General features: G+C 30.9%; 1 protein-coding gene across 1 annotated transcript; it reads left to right on the top strand.

The window, feature by feature from the left end:
• The first annotated feature begins 4135 nt into the window (after positions 1–4135).
• Positions 4136–14040, top strand: LOC123302222 (casein kinase II subunit alpha). Its single transcript, XM_044885066.1, has 5 exons — positions 4136–4440; positions 4665–4984; positions 8073–8683; positions 10357–10505; positions 12970–14040. The coding sequence occupies exons 2-5, from the start codon at positions 4778–4780 to the stop codon at positions 13059–13061; spliced, it is 1059 nt and encodes a 352-aa protein (XP_044741001.1). The 5' UTR covers positions 4136–4440; positions 4665–4777; the 3' UTR covers positions 13062–14040.
• The last annotated feature ends 7328 nt before the right edge of the window (positions 14041–21368 follow it).

The raw sequence follows: 21368 nt of genomic DNA, 5'->3' as shown, positions 1-21368 counted from the left end.
ATTGAATTGTATATAATTATAATTGTTTCTTTTATATAATTAATTAATACTTACTGCATTATTATATAATTATTATTATGTAAGTACAATTGATTTGAAACAACAATAATGATATAAAACAATAATGCCTCTGATGGTTAAATCATGGAACTAAAGCAAGTCGTTTTTATCATTTCTTCTAAAATTGACAAAATTTACTCGTTTAAATATCCTGTATATATTGAAATCTATTTTGAGTACAAGTTTGAAGCAAAATTTATTTGTTAGGGGAAAATACAATCAGGGTGGCGATCGACTTGTAAATGTAAGGGAATTTTGAGGGAAAAACCAAAGAGGTTAATGGTCACGAAAAATCATTGAAAAAATTAAGTCAGTTTAGGTTCAAAAACTCCGCTTTTGAGTTCAATATTTCACTGATAGAAATTTCTGTACTTTTCGAATAATGATACTTCAAAAAAACCGCCAGGTAATTGTTGTTATAATAACGGAAGTCGTGGGATTTTATAAAAACAATTCATTCGCCACTCTTAAAACTAAATGACTGCGTTTACTGGAAAAAAAAAAAAAAAAAAAAAAAACGCTCTTGTGCATTCACTTCTAGCGAGTCGACATTTTGACAGTTTGCATACGCGATATTGCTCATGAGCGCTTTTTCATTCAAACGTAGTAATAAATCAGTGCCCCTATTTGGATACCAACTTTTTTGAGGTACATACGACCACGGGGGATGGGTTCTGAATTTTATCAAAAACAAAAATTCAAAAAAGTTGCACTAAAATTTGTCCCAGAACGATATTTTTTTGGCGTTTTTTTTTTTTTAAATTTGGAAGACAGTTTTTTGGGAAAACTATTGATTTTTGCTGATAACATTAAATGTAAAAGTTGTTGTTCAAAAAAGCTTATTTTGAACTAATACTCGACCCTGTATCTTTATCCGAAATGGATAAATTTTTTGTAGAAAACGGCGAGAGTGGGGGATAACCCCCTCAATTGTGAGCGGCGGTCCATCAATTTTCAAAAACAAACAGGTATAGCTCCGTTTTTATTATTAATACAAATTCGAAAAAAAATCATAAATAGTACATAAAAAAATGCTACCTTCTTATTATAACTACAGAACGGGTAAAGATACTGGGTAGAGTCTTAGCTCAAAATACGTATTTATGGATTATCTCTAACTTTTTCAAATAATATTATCCGCAAAAATCAATAGTTTTCCCAAAAAAGCGCATTTTTTCAAAATTATTCAAAAACCCCGCCCAAAAAAGATCGTCCCGGGGCAACGTTTTGGATTTTTGTTTTTGATAGCATTAAGAATCCATTCCCCATGGTCACAAAGTGTGTACCTCAAAAAATCTCGTTTTTTGGCTGATAGAGGTACTGGCCTAAAATGTAATTTTTTTGGAACAAATTAAAATTTAAGACGACTTTCTTTAGTTTATTTATGTGCCACGTTGGCACTACTATACATGAATGTAAAGCATTTTCGTCTGTAATTAAAAGTTATTATAGAATACATTCTCAAATTTCTATATTATTTATGAAAATTGATACCATAGGTGATAACTACAATAAATATATTAAATATTAAATAATAATTTTATTTAAAAATTAAAATGCATTGGTTTTTTGATTTAATTACCAATAAAAATTGAGAGTGACAATCAGCAAATAATTAACAAGTATTTTTTCATTTTTTTACTGATGGATGTGGTCTACAAAGTGAAATCAAAATTTGTAAATTTTTTATTGTTATTGAAAAAATTATTTAAATTACAAGGTAAGTCAACATCCAAATTAAAATATCGAAAATTTATCCACCAAATCAAATTGCATAAGATTGGTTTAATAATATGTTTATTCTTTCGGTTTATTTCCAGTAGTTCACTAGAACTATCTACTATGTTCTTTTGAGTTGAAAGGGATCCAAATATGATTAAAAAAAAGCACTAAGGCAATTTTAAATAAAAAGCTTGATTTTTTTTATATGAAGTTGTCCTAAGTCAACTAGTTATTTGTGTTAGTTTTTGATAAGTTATTTAACTAAATAAATTATCCAAGAGAGGGGTTCAAACTTTTGTTCGCCATTTTTGTTTGTTATACAGTCAATAAAAACAAGAAATTCTTTTTTCGAGTAAAAGAACATTTTATTAGTCCAAAGTGTGATATTCAATCACTATTTTTCAATAAGCTAATTCTGCGAAGTCGTCGCTGTTGTCACAAGCAAAACTGCCAGAACGCGAAGCGTTTGGTACACATTCCGAAACGCACTTTTATTGCAAATATCGAGTGCATCGAGTGAACCCAGATGATACGGGGATCATCGTGCAAAATTGAATATTCTAGTTCAAAAAGTCGAGCAAGAGTTTTCATCCAAATTTTTCATTTTATTGAGAAAGAGACAATCGGTCTGTACAAGAGACTGTCGGTTCGAACGTTGAGTCTGTCATGACGCAAACCTTGGCTTCCTCACTTCTATGTCGTAATGCTCGTGGTTTTAAAAATTTTCCTGAACTCTTTTCCAACGTTTCCTCTCCTTTCAATCAAAATATTTTTCGCAGCATCAGCCAGTTCGATAGCCTCGCCGAAATTCAGGTTTTCTGTTTGAATTACTCGACTCAAACACAAAGTCAAAGAATGTACCGATCTCAAAATATGTATGGATATCTGATTGAGTGGAAATGTGTCTCATAAATGGGTGCATTTATAGGACTACATTGTTAGTTCAAAATTTATGTGAACAAATTCTGCGCACGGGCCAGAATAAATAACTTCAAAAGCGGACATATTTAACATTGACTGACCGTATAAGACGAAAAGTAAGAATACAATATTTCGATATCTGGAGTAATTTTCAAAATATCGAAAACTGAAAAATTTTATTCTTATTTTTCGTCTATATTCATGAACTTATAACAAAATTCATCATCAAAGTTGAAAATAAGGTACAAATAATAATGAAACGAAAGAGGGGTACCGCAAGTGAGTCACTAGCACCCAGACCTATGGTACAAATAATGGCATCCCTAAATCTAAAATTGCCTTGATGCTCGTACTACCTTGACGCTATTTTCGCAACATAATTGGGTCACATCAAACCCAAGAGACTCACTATTACCGTTTCTCAGGGCATACAAGTTTTCAATAATTCGTATAGCGTTTTAATTAAACCAGTGAGAAAATAAAGCAATAGCAGGTCTTGTACAAAGGCCAAAGTGTCTTCTATCGACTCATTTCGGTCCTAGGGGTATTAAAATATTTTGAAAAATATCCATAGCGAAAATTCTGGGTATAAATTACCGATTTCGTCAATTTGACGTCATACAAAGATTACACCTAATCACACAAGACGTACCTGATTAAGCAATGTGGTGCTCGTTAAACTCGTACGATATTGTGCAATCTTGAAATTTGAACGCAGGTTTATTTTACGATTCTTGCCATGTAACGTGGACGTAAATGTCCAATTATACACCACTAAATGCAAATTTCTTTAAAAAAAAATTAAACCGAGCCCAAAAGATTGCACAGAACTTCCCTTTTAAGAAGTGGAATTATATTATAGCTTATTGAGTAAAAAATAAGTTTTAAATCGGTTCGTAATCGAGGAAGAAATATCTTGACCAAATCAATAATGTTTAAAAAAACCGGGCTTTTATAAAGTCTCAACTGAATCTACTTAAATTTTGAAAACTTTCAAAGCTATTTAGTTTTGAAAGATCTTAATCGAATATTTTGATTCAAGTTCAAATTTATACGGTTTATAAACTTTTATTATGTCGATTAATTGGGAAATCCACGTAATAAATATGTTGAATACTTTTTTTCCAAACATTTGAAACTACTGCATAACATGTCTGCCAATATCAGCATAATAATATCTACACTGCATAATAAGAATAATATCTACAAGAGCTAAATATATAAATGTTTTTATAAAAAAAAATTATTAAAAAATTAAAATAAAGTAAAGAAATTGAATAAAAACTTAAAAATTTTATTAAATTATTAAAAATATTATTAAATAAAATTTAGAATAATCCCTAAATAAAAAAAGATGAACCAACTATAGCTACATTCACATGAGATGAAATGAGAAATACATAGATATAGTTGATACCCATAGACTGTAGAGTGATAGAGTTCGTACATCGTGATCCGTTTCTCGCTCGATTCCAGTATTTCGAAGGGATGTAAGAACAACCATCTTGATTTTTGTTGAAATAAAAATAGGAAGGAAGCCGGTTCACCTCCATCATTTATGTTTTAAAATAGATTTGTTTCGTTTATATCAATTTTTGATATTTATTTATTAAATAGATAGTTAGTGATTATAATATTACAAAAATATTTTAGAAACAATTTTGTTGTTTACAAGGTGTTGTGTTTTTACATTATTAAAAGTTGACCGTGGTTACATTTTTCATCGGTATGATATAGGTATGGTTGACTCTTCATTGACTATATTAACATTAAATACAACGATTACCCTATTTATTAACAACCAATTACACACAAATTTAATCAAAAAATTATTTTTTATATCTATTTTTAAATTAATAAATTAATTTTTTTATAAAAAAAAAATTTAAGATTCATCATTTCGCATTTTATTATATACAGTGTGTGTAAGTTATAAAAAAAAAATGTATTGTGTGTTTCAGTTAATAAAAATTGGAGATTTGTACATAAATTGCTAGTAAATAGCAATAATAAATTGTTGAAGTATACGACTCGACATTTGGTTGGATATATACAAACACAAAATTTTTGTAAAATGGTGATGTCGAGTAGAGCGAGAATTTACACAGATGTAAATTCTATGAAACCACGTGAATATTGGGATTATGAAAGTTATGCTGTTGATTGGGGACAACAAGAAGATTATCAATTAGTTCGAAAACTTGGTCGTGGCAAATATAGTGAAGTATTTGAAGCTATAAATATTACAAATAATGAAAAGTGTGTTGTAAAAATTTTAAAGGTATTTATTTCATGTTTCAAAAAAGTGTTTCATTATTTTTATTTTAAATATTGTACAGTTAAACTTTATTAAGTGGTTTTTATTATCTTTACGGGAATACCAAAATATCTGACTCAAATATTATGGTGTTTGAAAATTTATAAAAGTGAAATTTTTATCGGTTTGTAGATGACAAAAGTCCCCATAAGTTTTTAAGTTGCTTAAAGACCTTTCAAAATTATATTTTTAATAGTTATTAAATTTTGAATTTTATCATTGCTATAAAAGTGTTTCTAAATAGGTACGAATAATTTTCAAGAGTGATTTCTCCAGTTATTTCTGTACGTTTTAATGTTTTTTCTTATTACGCATTTTTAAAATTTACTTGCACTTTAGGTAGTTAAAATATTAGTTAAAAATTTTTGGTTTTATTTAATATTAGGCTTTATTTCAAAACTTTATGCCTGCGTCGAAAATTTTGACGATATTTTCCTATTTACTCCTTGCATAATACGTTTATGATAAAAATATTCCAGTTTATCAAATTCTAAAACAAATTATAGAATTTTTCGCACATATTTAACATGGTGTGGCCACATGATTGGAAAACCTGAACATGTCAGGAAATTCAAATTCTACTTAAAAAGTCCGTGAAAAAAGCCAGGAAATTTTATCATTTTCGTAGTAAGTAGGATTTCCACCTCTCCAAATTTAATCAAGAGACGCCCGAAATCGTGTAGTCTCTTCCGACTCACGACATCAACACAAATTCTCCAGGGTTTCGTATAAAAAGATATTTTTTGATTATTTGTTTCATATTCAGGTGAATTCGTCAATTCTGAGCAGTGTTTATTTTAAATTAGTTGAAGCATATTTATTTATAGAAAAAAATGGATACAGTATTATAATTCGGTGGTATAATTAGATTACTTTTACTATCTCCCGACTTTCTAGTTAATCTCCCGATTTCACGGGACTTTGAGGTGACAACCCTACTAAGAAACTTCTAAAAATATTTTTATAATTGTAGTTTCCTATTCGAATTATTCACATTTAGTATTAAGATTTTTTATGCTCGTTATTTGTATAATTTTTTTATTTCGACTTTCTTTCTTTTCTTTTCAAAGTAATTTTAAAGTACTAATTTGGTAAGAAAATTTAAAACTTTAAAACATAGTAAAGTTACAGAATGTCATTTTTGAAAAACATGTGAAAGGAGCATTTTTGACGACCCCCTTCTCGTGCCAACAAATCCGGTGCTTCATTTCCTTTAACCCCAGTGTGGCCTGGTACCCAGATCAATCTGACTGTGTTATTCAGCTCCTTGAAACAATCATAGACACAGGTTCCGTGATTGGAATCTTGACGCCTCAAGAACCCGAAGGGCGGCTTGACTATCTGAGAAGATGCTATAAAAATAACCTCTTGTATTATAGATCTTGGCACCTCTCAACATGGCGAAGATTTCTGATTGAAAAACTGTCGCATATTGACCAAGAAAAACCGATTCCTTTATTCTAGGTCCATAAATCCCCGCACCAGATAAATCTTCCACTCTTGATCTCTCCGTATAGTTATGTGGCACAAAAAGGCGTGAAATTTTAGGTACATTTCCATCTCATTCTTTACCGGAAGGAACGATTACTCGAAATATGATATCAAAATGATAAATCGGAACAGGGGAATCTTGCACCATTTCCATAAATGAAATCACCAACCTGTTCATTATACACGCATGACCTGCGATCGAAATCGAAATTTGATATAGTAGATAGCTCTGGAAATGTCAGGGAATACAAACTCTACTAGAAAAGTCAGGGAAATGAGAAAATTTTCTGTGAAAAATGGAAAAATCAGGGAATTTTATTATTCTCGTAGCAAACTTCCAAAAGTATTTTTATAATTTTTATTTTCTATTCGAATTATTTAAAAAAATGGCGGATATGATCGTAATATGAGTCACATTTAGTATTTAACATTTTCCATACTCGTTATTTGTAAAATTTTCATTTCACTTTCTTTTAAAGCAATTTAAAAGTACTCATTTGGTTAGGAAATTTCATTTTGAAAAAACAGTGGCCAAGGGTCAATTTAAACAGATGTTTAAATCGTTTTTCTTTTAGTTTTTTTATATAGACATGTAACGTGCGTTGAAATTTACATCGATGTGAACCGCTCTGTTTAAGACAATGTACACTCGAACCTCGTTAAATGTTAATCCCCAGTAAGTAAAAAAAAAGCCATTCTCTTCTGCTGAACCACTAAATACGCAGTATCTCGAATTATTTAGACATTGTTACTTAAACATAATGTTATTTCCCTGCGAGGTATTGATATTATATATTTATACTCTGTGACTTGAATTTCAAAAAGCAGATTCAATAAGTCGTAGTTAGTGAAATATAATCGCACCTTTCTAAGTCGAAATTTTAGCAATTAAATCCACTGTATCTGGAACTACTTGTTAAGTCGCAAACTCATTAATTTTGAAATTTTTTGCATCAGGTATCAAGGTTCCACTTTATTACTTAAACCCAAATTTTTTAGAAGAAGCATTCGACAAAGATAGCTTGATAGATGTTTGTTCGGGATAGGTTACCCCTAATGAACACCGACCTTAAATTGTCACTTAAGGAAGTTTAACTGTAATTTCTTAAGGATGTACGGGCGCCAAGACAATTTTGGATAAAGGCTTAATTTTTTTAATGAAGTTGCTCTAGTTGGGTGAGAGGGAGAGGAGATTGTTCGATTATCTTGATTTTATGGTAAAATGGTAGATGGGTGATACGTTTTCATAGATTTATTTATCCAAAACTAGTCGGTGGAAATTAAAAAAAAAAAAAAAAAAACTGTTTAAATTAAAGTTAAAACCCGAATCAATTATTGAAAAAAAACGCGCCGTGCGTTATATTTTTTCGATTTCTGGAGTAATTTTCAAAATATTGAAAATTTTGTTTTATTATTTAGCTTTGGATATATCAAAGTTGAAAATAAAATACAAAATCATTTTCAACCCTAAGTCTAAAATTGCCTTAGCGTTCGTTTTACCTTAAATCCTTGATTTTTGTAATAAATAAAATTTTGATTGTTTTTTTGTCTTTGTTTTCAGCCTGTAAAAAAGAAGAAAATAAAAAGAGAAATAAAAATATTAGAAAATTTACGGAGTGGTACAAATATAATAACATTACAAGCAGTTGTAAAAGATCCGGTATCTAGGACACCCGCTTTGATCTTCGAACATGTGAACAACACAGATTTCAAACAATTATATCAAACGTTAACCGATTTTGATATTAGATATTATTTGTATGAATTATTAAAAGCATTGGACTACTGCCATAGTATGGGTATCATGCATCGTGACGTTAAACCACACAATGTTATGATCGATCATGAGAATCGTAGATTACGTTTAATTGATTGGGGTCTTGCGGAATTCTATCATCCGGGCCAGGAGTACAATGTTCGAGTTGCATCTAGATATTTTAAAGGTCCTGAATTATTAGTGGATTATCAAATGTATGATTATTCGTTGGATATGTGGTCGTTGGGATGTATGTTAGCATCGATGATCTTTAGAAAAGAGCCATTCTTTCATGGACATGATAATTATGATCAATTGGTACGGATTGCTAAAGTTTTGGGAACTGAAGAATTATTTGAATATTTAGATAAATATCATATTGAACTTGATCCAAGATTTAATGATATATTGGGAAGGTAAGTTCATTATTCATTCTACTTAGACGAAACTGTTCACGGCTTCGCACGCGGGATTTATTAAAATTATAAATAAAATTTAATAAATTTTCGGAGAAATCCCGTAGCATAAAGTATATTCCTAATAAATTTCAAATTTGTCTATCAATCCGAGGAAATCGGCAATTATCATAGAGTTTACGGCAATATAATAGAAAATATTCGACTAATCGGCAAATGAACTCTATTTTGTATTCTTTGGGTCAAAATTATTCCATTAATCGAGGTAGTTAGTTAACCAAATCATTTAAACTTTTGTCAATAATTCCGAAAATCGAGAGTTACCCGGGAGTTACAATAGATCAGCCCTTCTATTCAAAAGACTTTTTTGAGGTACACACTTCGTGACCATGGGAATGAGTTCGAAATGTCATCAAAAATAAAAATCCAAAAAAGTTGCACAAAATTTTCCCCGGGACGTTCTTTTTTGGCAGATATTTTGAAAAAAGGTTTTTGGTAACAATTAATGGGAAAGTTAGGTTATATTGGCTGTACACGAAGGACACACTTAGGCTATTCCCCGAACGGAATTGGTTATGGTTTATTCAACTGAGCTACTAGGGTTGATTAAATTGGAAAGTTGAAGATAATTCAAAAATACGTATTTTGAACTAAGACTCGACCCTGTATCTTTATAAGTTTCACAAAAATTTGATCCGGAACGATCTTTTTTGGCAGGTTTTTGAAAAATTAAAAGAAAAGAACTCAGAAATTGGACTAAGTCTAAATTAATTCTGAAAATTTTAGAGGGGGGGGGGGGTGATCTGCTAAACCACTTTAAAATGTATCAGTTTTTGTCAACTGATAACAATGCATTCAAAAAATTCCAATTTTCATATCGAATATCTTTTTTAATTGACGTGCAAAATATTTTAAATTTAGTAATTATCAAGGGGGTGGTTGTTCTTGACTCCTACTAATAATTTTATTCTATTCTGTAAAAAAAAGGGTTTACTGATTACCTTGAGTTAACCATGTCATTAATTAGTACCCGTTTCGAATCGAAATATTGCCTAAAATTCTATGAGGATAGTTAAGTTTAATTGGCCAAAAATCCCACCTTATAATGACGTTAGGCTTCAATGTGGCTTTAATCTGTATGAATTTCTAAATCAGAGACAAGTATGATCAATTGGAGGTGAAAATCAAGATTCTTCAAGGAACTTTGTAAGTTCATTGTTGTGAACCCTGCCCCAGTATTCATTTCTTTAGGCAGTGGCGGATTTAGGCTTGGGCTCGCGAGTCTTGAATTAAGAGGCGCCAAAATTTAAAAGGTTTAGGTTTATTTCTTCATTTTGACTTAAAAAAAAAAACGTTACCGTAACACGCCCGTGTATAATTAAATACGAAAAGGTGCCTTAAGAGATATAAGGTCTAGGGCGCCATCATATTAAAATTCGCCACTGTCCTTAGGAGTGGATTTTCGGAAAGTATGTTCTCAGTTGATGTCTATAAGATAGACATGAAGTGAGACTCTATATAATATTCGAAACATTCTTCGTTTAAAGATAAATAACTTCCAGAAATTAGTCCTGGAATCGTGAAAGTTATGAATTCGAATAACTAAAAAATCCTTAAACGCCCAATCATTAATAATTTAATAATTTTGTTTTTGGTTATTTTGTATTTTGCAGGCATTCTAGAAAAAGATGGGAACGATTTGTTCATAGCGATAATCAACATTTAGTATCACCTGAAGCTCTCGATTTTCTTGATAAACTACTACGTTACGATCATGTTGAACGTTTAACTGCTAGAGAAGCTATGGATCATAGATATTTTTGTAAGTATACCTACATTTTACTTAAACTACACCCTCTCCCCACCTCCTCCAAACCACGAATTGAATGAAAAATCCTAAATGCCTTTGGGACACACACTACCTTGCTTTTTGCTGAATGTAGAAACACTCGATTCAGCGACTACCGCTTTATCCACCGAGCTCGACTCGGCGTCGTTGATTCGAGAACGGGGATAAACGATGTCGACGTTGTGGCTATGTCAACGAGAAATTACCTATGTGCTGAATTGTTGTACCGTTCATTGAGCGGCTTGGCAACGGCGACATAACGCCGTTCAAGACCGTCTTGCTCGCGGGTCGAGTCTACGCTCGGGTGCTGTCTTGAACATTAATAGACAAGTACCTAGCGTACGGAGTGCTCTGCGTCGTGACCTGGAAGTAAATTGGAAGGTTATAGGGTCTCATGGGATGAATTGTCGTTGGTTCGCTCGGGTCCTGGCTAGCTCAGAACTATAGAGTCGCGAAGCCTTTGGGAATAGTATTCAAGTATACGCAGATCATGGCCCGGCTGTTATTGTCCGGAACGATCCGTTGGTTACATTTCCTAGTTATTTTTCAATCAAAGGGATCTATAATCCATTTAGGAGCCTTACTAAATTTTTTATAATCACTTTTATGCTGCATTAAAGACAACTTTTTATATGAAATAAATGTCCGAAATATTTTATGTCATTAAATTCAGTCAAAAGGAGGTCTGTAGGATAGGAGAGGTTTACATTAGAAACCTTCTTTTTAATATTATTTTATTCATTCAAGTTCCAGTAGATGGAAAACCAGCGTTTTATAACGCAGTCATGTCCGATCCAATAACTACCAATCTCGAAGCATATTTTCCTCAATATTCCTGATTTTTTTCCACACATTTTCCTCACATCATTATCAAGGTATGCTTAAAATTATCCTGATCCTGTAAGACAAATTACAAATAAACATTTCCAGATTTTCTCCTAATCATTCCCAAATGTCATTATGAATGTAGATTTCAGTATACCGAGTATTTTAAACTGCCCGTACACCTCTAAAATCCACAATATGCCGTGGAATGTGAAATTTTAAATATTTTATGTATTTAGATATTTTATTAGTACCTAAATAAATTATGCCGAATCAATTAGATTTGCTTTAAGTTTCAGTTCCGATCGTAAGTGACTTATTTAGATTTGTTCTCGTAACTATTAAAAGATACACAAATATTGACACGATAAATCAAAAAACGAAAAGAGATATTAAGCTGTAATTTTTATAGCGTGCTTAATGTCTTGTAAACCGTCAGAGATAGAACAAATTTTTGGACGAATCTATTCTGGAAGCAATTCCCACAGAGAAAAAGAAATTTCTGCGTTGCCCTCGGGCTCGATGTACAGTCAAACCTGGATAAGTGAGAGTAATATCCAGAGCCCGTCATTTTAAGCTCCCAAAACCTCTCTTAGCGAGAAACGAAAACCTTCGTAAGAGAGAGTCTCTCTCTATAAGCGACAGACGAGCTTTATTTATTTATATTATTTAGGAGGAACTATAGCTACAATAATTTTATCATAGTACGTATTTACTACAATCGTACTTGCTGTGACTTGTTATTGCTGTGTATTTCTATAAGAGAGAAACGCTACCCATGTACCTGCATTAGCGAGAAACTCGGGCTAGTGAGAAACTTCTATAAGCGAGAATGAGATTGTGCTCCTTTGAACTCTCGCTTATCCAGATTTGACTGTAATCCTATAGTTTCATGTGCTTATAACAGCAATTTTCACGGGTTAACGCTCTATCGCCAGGTGAAAAATTGTTCTCAAATAGGGCATCGAGGACCTTCAGATCCAGTTGATAGGCACCCGATTGCAGTATACATTTTGATGTTATTATTAAGAAATTTCAAGTTTCACATTCAACGATATATTTTGGATTTTATGGGGGGTGTATAAGATGATCTAAGGCATACGGTATACAGAATGTTTAAGGTTATTATGAAGTGCCTACAAAATTTCTAAAAATTGACAATCAATTATTCATATAATAAAAAAAATTTAACTAAAATATGAAGTTATTCCTGTTCTTGATTTCCGTGAAAAACGATTTTAAAGTTACTAAGTTTAAGACGTGCTATTTCTCAACTTCTCTGTCACTGCCCAGCTCTTGCCACGAGGAGGTGGACTTACTTGAGCCAGTTTCTTTGACTATTTCCGATCTCTCAATCGGATTTTTGATTTTTTAAATAAATTTGATTTCTTTGAGTTATTTTTTGTTTTGTTAACTACAAAACGAGCTATAAGCCACAATAGATTAAAATGGTCCACCCTGTATTTTCATGAATTTAAAATTAAAAAAATTTTATTTATAAGGACAGAGTAAGAGGAACAATACGATCCCCCTTCCACTTTCATAACAATCTTAAATAATGAACCATGCTACTTTTTGTAACTAACATTTTTCTTTATATTTTTATTTGCAGTCCCTGTTGTGAAGGAACAAAATCGTTTGAATATTGTCTCATCCTCACCGACTCCAATGTCTGGTTCGTTGCCTGTTGGAGTTGGTGAATAAAAACATTTAAAAAAATAAAAAAATAAAAAAAAAACACACACACAGGTAAAAAATTAAAAAAAAAAAAACATACATCATAGTCCTCTCGTTTCAAGTCGCATCTACCCAAATTATATATTGTTCTAAAAAATTCTTCATTTTTCTATTATAATTTTTAATTATTATCTCTATTTACCCTATAATCTATCTCTCTCTCTCTCCCATTAAAAAAAGAAGAAATTTATTTTGTGAAAATAATGTGGAAATTTTTTCGTACAGTTAAAATCGATTCTAACGACATTGTGGGGATTGTGCTACAAAAGAGAAATGTCACTAGGAGATAATTCAGTGACTTTTTCACTAAAAATAAAAAATCGAAGTAAAAAAATAATTCCGGTTGTTAAAAGACAAGCTTGAATGTGAGAGGATCGGGTTACGGCGCTCTCCAAAGCTGCATGCAAAGAAATATATGAGAGGTTAAGAATTTTAGTTAACTACTTTTTTATATTTATCAAATTTATCTAAAAAAAGACCATCTTTTATATTTCTACTTTATGCATAGTTTGGGTGAATATTTATTTCAAATCCGAGTTTTTGGTGTTCCAGCTTGTCTTTTGTCAACCGAACTTTTATTTTTCTTTAGAAAAGGATGATTTTTGGTGGAAGAGTCATTAAATGAGCCTCAAGTAATAAAATAATTCTTGGTAACATCGTAAAGTTGTTTTTTTTTACAAAAGAAGGAACATCTGTCGTTTACCATTTAATGCTTAAAGTTCCAAATAAAGTGGATACAACTCAAAATTAATTGTAGATGTTCTGACTAATTGGTTGGTCGCTATAACCGATATATCGTTTTATACGACAGACTGTACTTTTGCAAGTATTTCTATTTGGATGTAACCAAGTCATTACTTTTTTGTCGTGATAACCGATTTTCTCTGTACAAATAATAATTCAGTTCATCAACAATCAATTTTCAAACCAGCATTTTTTTTTTCCTTTTTCTTTGAGTTTTGTAATTTTTTTTTCATATATTATAATTTTTTTTAAATAATTTATTCTAACATTTGTTGCCTCTTTGAATTATATTTGAAAATTTATTTATAAAAATATAATGAATTGTCATTTTTAAACATGATGAAAAATGGATTTTCTTTTTTAGAAAATTTACTAAAAGAAAAAAAAAATATGATAAAAAATTTGAAACAAAAAAATATACTAAATTTTGAAACAGTTAATGCCATTTGTGTTTTTATTTTCTATTTTTATTTTGAAATTTTGATTTGTTTTTGAATTTGAATTTGTTTCTTCGTATGGGCGAAATGTTTTAAGCGCCGATTGCGCCAATTATTGGTCTCAGAATTAGAAAAAAGTTAAAGGAAATCGTCTTCTTTGTACATAGCTTTTTTTCACGTTAATTTTTGTTCCAGTGATATTTTTTATTTTCATTTATGTAGACAAACCGGGTTAATAGAACCTAGAATTCGAACTCCACTGTATCCTACTTGAAAATAACTCACTCACTCGAAGCGAAGTGTCTCCCGGTAAAAGGTGATTTAAGATTCTATCGAAGCTAGAGACAACGTACGAAAATTTATAGTTTCTCTGCCGAGATTGCTCCTAGGATCGAAAAGTCAAAATTTCCGGATCCAAACATTATGTGTAGACTAAAAGAATAGTTAAATATCGAACCTCGAAAAGCTAATTAAAACTTCGGTTTACATAAGTGTTTAAAAATTTTAAGTTAATTTCTATAAATTTTGATTAACATTTTTGGATTAGAGTTATTTAATTAAAATTGATTTTATTTAAATCAAAAAGGAAATGGAAAAGAGGTTTTTCACTTTAATTGGTCGATGATTTACATAAATGTTTAAAATATTTTAAGTTAATTTCTATAAATTTTGATTAACATTTTTGAATTAGCGTTATTTAATTAAAATTGATTTTATTCAAATCAAAAAGGAAATGGAAAAGGGGTTTTCCCCATTTTAAAAGACGATTTGCTTTAAATTTTATAATCTAAACCAATCCAAAAAAAAGGTGCATCTCTACCCACTTAATTTCGCCCACCTATATAAATAATTCGATTCTCATAATTTACAAAAGGAAAAGTGAAAAGAAAACAACAAAAGAAGTGAATGAGAAAATGAAATGATAAAGTAAAATAAACATAAATAATAAACATTTAAACGTTGTGTATAAATAATTAATATTATTTTTATTGAATAAACAATTTTATTTTGATATAATTATAAATAGATGATTCCTATTTCAATTGAATTCATATTTAAAAAGAAAAAATGAATGAAATAAAAAAAAATATAATTAACAAATTTAAAAAAGGTGAATTATTTTTATTTTGACTCAAATCAAATCAACCATCGTCATCGTCAATAAATGTTTTGTGAATATATACTCAAATACGTTTTATACTTCAGTCATTTAAAACAGATTAGTACAAGAAAATTGTTTTTGAAAATCTTGGTAATCAGGAAAAAAAGTGTTACATCTTTGAAATTTCACAAAGTTGTTTATTTGGTTGTAACAACTTCGTAACGAAAAATCTACTACTCAGAGAAGGCGAAGGGCTCAGACTCCTTTTAGAGAGATTAGGTTAGGTTAGAGTGGCTATCCTGGAGTGGGATACACTTAGTCCATAGGGTCCGTTGTCAAATCGAAAAAAGGTGTCCCATCCTCGGCCACTACTAGCATGAACCATTTGAAACAGTTTGAGAACAGTAGAAGTGCTTTGAGCTTGAGGAACAGGAGGAGCTGGCTCAAGTAAGTCTCTCCTCTCCTCATGGCAAAATCTGGGCAGTGACAGAGGAGGAGAAGACAATGTCTCATCTTCTTCAGTAGTCGTGATACATTGTCAGGCCCAGGTGTTCAGCCAGCCAGCCGCCCAACCAGTGTCCAGTAATAGCCGCAGCAACTTTTCTAACAGAGGCCCTTGGAAGGGATATAAAATCTTCGGAACGCCTAAGATTGTACCCAGACCATATTTGTCTTGTTCCACAAGTACGTTCCTCCCTCCATCTAAGATTGGCCCTTTTAAGATATTCTCTTGAAGGAGCAGCTTGCAGTCCGCGAACGAAACTCCCGGATGCCTATTGATGTTTGTATCCGACAGCATTGTGCCATTTCTAGTAAAATAAAAAACTGATTTTTTTAACCCCCCAAAAACGGGGTTCAAGCTCTCTCCTGAGTAATCTATATTTCATTTCGAAGTTGTTACAACCTGATAAACATCTATGTAAAATTTCAAAGAAGCAACACTTTTTTCCTTATAGATATTTAATTTTATTGTATTAAGTTGAAAATTGGGGGGCTTGTGTAGTTGATGAGGGAAATTCAATTTTTCCATCTTTGAACTTGGCATTTCTTTTGTAAATATAAAAGAAATTAATTTGTAGAATGTAAAATTATCTACAAAAGGTTTATACAAAAAGATTAGTAATTTTCACAGGAATTGTGTAAATCGACTGAAACATCAGCTGAGTATTTGTTAGAACAGGAAGTGATAATCGACCTGGATAAATCAGGGAAGTTTGAGATTTTAGAAATGTCGAGGAATAATCAGGGAATTTTAAATATTGATCAGGGAAGGTAAATTAGAATATGATGTAAATTTTGATTTTTGTATTTTTCGAATTGAAGAATTTTGCTCGCCTCCTGTGAAAAATATCAATTCTTTTGTAAGAACCTATTTCTGTTTTGTAAAGAATTTTCTGTTCTTCAAATTGAAATTTTCCATATTTTTGAAGGTATTCTCAAATTGATGAAATATTAAGTTTAGGTGGTGGCGCTTTTTTTAAGATTGCATTTTCCTCTCAACAATTATTTTCCACGTTGTCATAATTTTCAGGTTTTTCGACTATAAAATGACTGTTGTAAATTGTTAATAATTTATTTATTGATGGTCCTAATAAGTAATTGTGTTGCTGAAATTGACATTTTTCATGAAATTTCGAGCTACTAGAACGATTATTATCAATGTTGAAAATACAATCAAACTTTGATAGGTTGAATCTCATGGAAAAGCGAAAAATATATCGAAAAAAATTAGCTTTTCCTCGCGATTTCGCCACGAGTGTTAATGGAATTTTGATTCAAAATTCCAATAGTAATTTGTGTTAATACCAGACAATCTGCTTGTGAATTCATCAAACGACATTTCACTGAGTGATTGTACCAGGCAGCCAAAAAAAGCTTATAATTACGGCAGCTGTTCCCTTGTAGCCACTTCGATTCTATGCACTTATGGAAAAAGTCAGGTGCATTTAGTATTCCAAAACGATACTACTTTCTAGTGAATTGATTGAGATTGGCTGCGTCTACGTCGCTCGTCTTTCGCCAGACTTTTATATCGATCATCCGGTTAAATTTTGATTTCTTTCGATTGCATTTAATCTGGTGAATTGATTATGATTGACTGTACCTACCTCGCTCCTGTTTTGCCAGACTTTTACCTTGATTTTTTCGCAGCCAGCGAAACGAAAATTCGCAACGGAAACTTGCGTGAAAAATATTCAAAGCTGATTTTTAGAATAAAATGATGACATTATAGGATTAAATCTTCCAATTCTTTATTCCTGAAGAAAAATTACTTTGGTTTAAGATGGGCCTGTTGTAGAGGATTTTAAACATTAGTTATTCTAACGAATTTATTCGGCTCCAACTTGTTTTGCTGTCCTTGATACAATGTATTCAAATTACTGAACAATAAAGGACCTGCGTGTAATAACTTCCCCCTTTTTTTTTTTTTTTGTTAAGGAACTTGAATTACGACTGGATAAAGAAACAAAAATGTCGTGTAGAAAGTCTTCGACTTATCGAAGTTTAACTGTATCAACTATTGATATAAATTTCTTGATTTTTTTGAGACAATACGTACTTTACAAAAAAAAGTAAACTGAATTTCTTGAGATAAACGAACAAATTTGGTGTAAATTTCATTGTCAATTGTGTACAGCAACTATTTATTGACGTCAATTAACTGTTACATACACTGACACACACTGTACATTTTTTATTGTTCAAATTTTGTTTGAATTCATCTCAATTTGTATAAAAAAAATCAATTTTATGATTATTTTTGATTTTTAATAAAAATTATTATCATAAAAATTTACAAAAACGAAAAAAAAAAAATTGTCTCTTATCTCCTTAAGAATTATTCTTTTTAATTTATGTGAAAACTTATGTACAATAAAACTAAATATCTTAAAGGAAAAAATTAATGCTTTTTGAAATTTTCCACAGTTTATTCGATTGTAAAAACTTCAAAGTCAATGTTTCAGGGGCATACCTAGCCCCCCTTTTTTTTGAGGTAATTAGGGGTTTTAATCAGTTTTTTTTTAAAAAAAACCATGCATCAATTAAAAGTTCTAGCAGACGTATTCGTTCACATTTTCTTTTTTCGACTTGCTAGCTTCAAAGTTGATCGAGATATGCTAATTTTAAAATAATTTTTTTTTTTGCTAATTCAATCAAATGAAAAAGTATCTATCTTGTAAACCGTTAGAGATAGAACAAAAGTTTAAATGTAAAAGTTATTCCTTATAACAGAAACTAACTACTTTTATTTGAATTGTTTTTTCGTTAACATCACTGTTAACCCGTGAAGGGGCAACTTAGGAAAAAACTTTGGTGTACATTTTCTCCAATACTATTTAAAAAAAGTGTGTTGATTTTTTTTCTATTTTTGGTGAAAATGGACATCAAAACTTTTTCCTAAGTTGCGCCCTCACGGGTAAAAAGTGATATTTACGAAATAATGATTCATATAAAAGTTGTTAATTTTTGTATAAGGAATAACTCTTACGTTTAAACTTTTATTCTATCTCTAACGGTTTTCAAGATGGATTCTTTTTCATTTGATTGAATAAGCAAAAAAATTCCATTTTAAAATTAGCATATCTCGGTCAACTTTGAATTTAGCAAGTCGAAAAAAGAAATAAAATGTGCACGAATATTTCAGCTAAAACTTTTAAACTTTTTTCTTATATGATGGATAGTTTTTTTGAAATTTGTAAAAAATTGATTAAAACCTCCAACTAACCCTCAAAAAAGGGGGCAAGGTACGCTCCTGAGAGGTCGACTTTTTTACGAAGTATTTAAAACCTAATAAACAACTGTGGAAAATTTCAAAGATGCATTAATTTTTTCTTTATTACCATGATATTCTATTTAATTTTGTTGTGTTATAATTTATGTGGAGACTTATCACTTACTGTACACTTTGAGCATCGAGACGCTCAAATTATTCTCAAATTTGCCTTCAATTCCAAGATAAATTTTTTAATTATAAATACGTATTTCAAATTGCAATCTTGAAGTGTAGTTCGAAATACGTAATTATAATTTACAAAATTAGATCTAGAAATTGGATCAATATTGAAATTTTTAATTAATGTTTTAATATCAAAATTCGTTTGTTTTAAGTACAATTTATTTTTCAAACTGCTCAATAAATTTTGTAAATAAGAGAAGTTTTATTGAAAAAAAAAAAAAACTAGGAAATATATATCATAGATTCTATACTCCTAGATTAAGTTACCTCGAAATTTCGAAACCGAATGAAGTAAAATCGAACGTGTTAGATCAGGAAAATAGAGCAACAAGATTTCTACAAACAAAACATGAATTCTTTTCACTAAAAATCATACTTTGAAGAAAAATGGAAGTTTGATCGACACAAGACAAGATAAGAAGAACAAAAGGTCGAGTTAAAATTTTTTTAAATCTAGGAGTAAAAAATCTATTATGAGGATTGTTTCAGTAAACCAGTCACCTGGTAGTCAAAATCTAGCCTGTTTTGAGAAATGGCTAAAAATACTTTTCTGAGGGGTTATTCTATGCACTGATCACGAATTTTTAGTTCATTTTGCTCCCCAGAGTGAGGAAAGAAATGTATGGCCATTTTTAAGCGCGAAATTTGAATTGAATCTAGAAATTTCGGTTTTCTTGAGTCTAGGTTTGCATAGAGGGGTCAGATCAAAAAAGTATTCAGACAAAAGTTGTAGCTAAAGTACATATATGCACAATTTAAGGTCATATAAAGGTTCTGGGGTTTTGGTTTTTTTGAATAAGGCCACTTCCGGTGCCAAAATAAACCATTTCCGGAAAATCGTAAAATTGAATTTTCTTGTAGGTTGCGATCAGTATAACCTAAAAATACCATTCATTGTAGATTTAAACGGAAAAAATGGGCATATCTGAACTCTAGGACCTTTAAATGACCTTTAGTTGGCGGAAAATTGTGCGTATGTACTCTAGCGACATCTTTAGTACTACTTTTTTGACCTGACCCCTCTGTTCAAACCTAGACTTAAGAAAACCGAAATTTCCATGTTCAATTCAAATTTCGCGCTTAAAAAAGGCCATATATTTCTTTCCTCACCTCGGCGAGCAAAATGATTCAAAATGATCAGCGCTTAAAATTACTCCTTAGAAAAGTATTTTCAGCCATTCGCAAAAAAAATCAACAAAACCTACCAGGAGACTGGGCTACAGTACTAATATTTTTTTAAATTAAAATATTCAGTGATGGAGTTATTGTCGGTTTGGACTTGGACCACACGTCCTATATGGGCTCTAGCCCATGTTAGGTCCTACACCCAGGTGTAATATTTGATAGTCATTTCAGAACAGTTGGAAATTCGACAGGTTGTTGTCAAGTTCGTGCTTAACAACTTTTCCTCTACAAAAATGTATATTCCTAGGGATTTCTCTATCAGAGAGCCGAAGGGTGACTTTATCCGAGATTAAAATTAAAGAAACACATTTCAGCTTAAATTAAAAATATTCGTAGAACAGAAAATAGTTTACTTGAAAATAACTTCTCAAATTTCGAGTCGTTCTTTAATGATTGTTAAGTACTACGTTTGGTCCTAGACCTACATGGTCATTAATTAAGGTTTATGACCGTCCTTTTTACTGCTACTTTGAAGAAAGACGGAAAAACGTGATTCCAAATATCTCAGACACGTAGAATTTAATTTGTACTTGTTTTTATAATTATAAATATTTTAAATGTTGAAGACATTCATGATTCTTTGAAATATTTACCAGTTAAAAGTTGAATTTTTCTTCCTCAAAAATGTATACAGGGTGATACATTTAAAAAATTGAATCTTCCATTATGAAAATCTCATTTTGTTTTTGAATCACTCTGGAATTTGTCTCATAATGAATTTAACGAACGAATATTATTTTAATTGTAAATATTTCAAAATTTAATATGGAATAAAAATTGAAAGACAAAGGCTGTTTATTCTTGTTTATCCAGTCAATTTAACATCCGAAGGTACACAAATTCGGACT

The sequence above is a fragment of the Chrysoperla carnea genome, chromosome X (assembly GCF_905475395.1).
Source record: "Chrysoperla carnea chromosome X, inChrCarn1.1, whole genome shotgun sequence".
NCBI lineage: Eukaryota > Metazoa > Arthropoda > Insecta > Neuroptera > Chrysopidae > Chrysoperla > Chrysoperla carnea.
The sequence above is the reverse complement of the archived record's forward strand: the minus strand, read 5'-3'. Positions and strand labels throughout refer to the sequence as shown.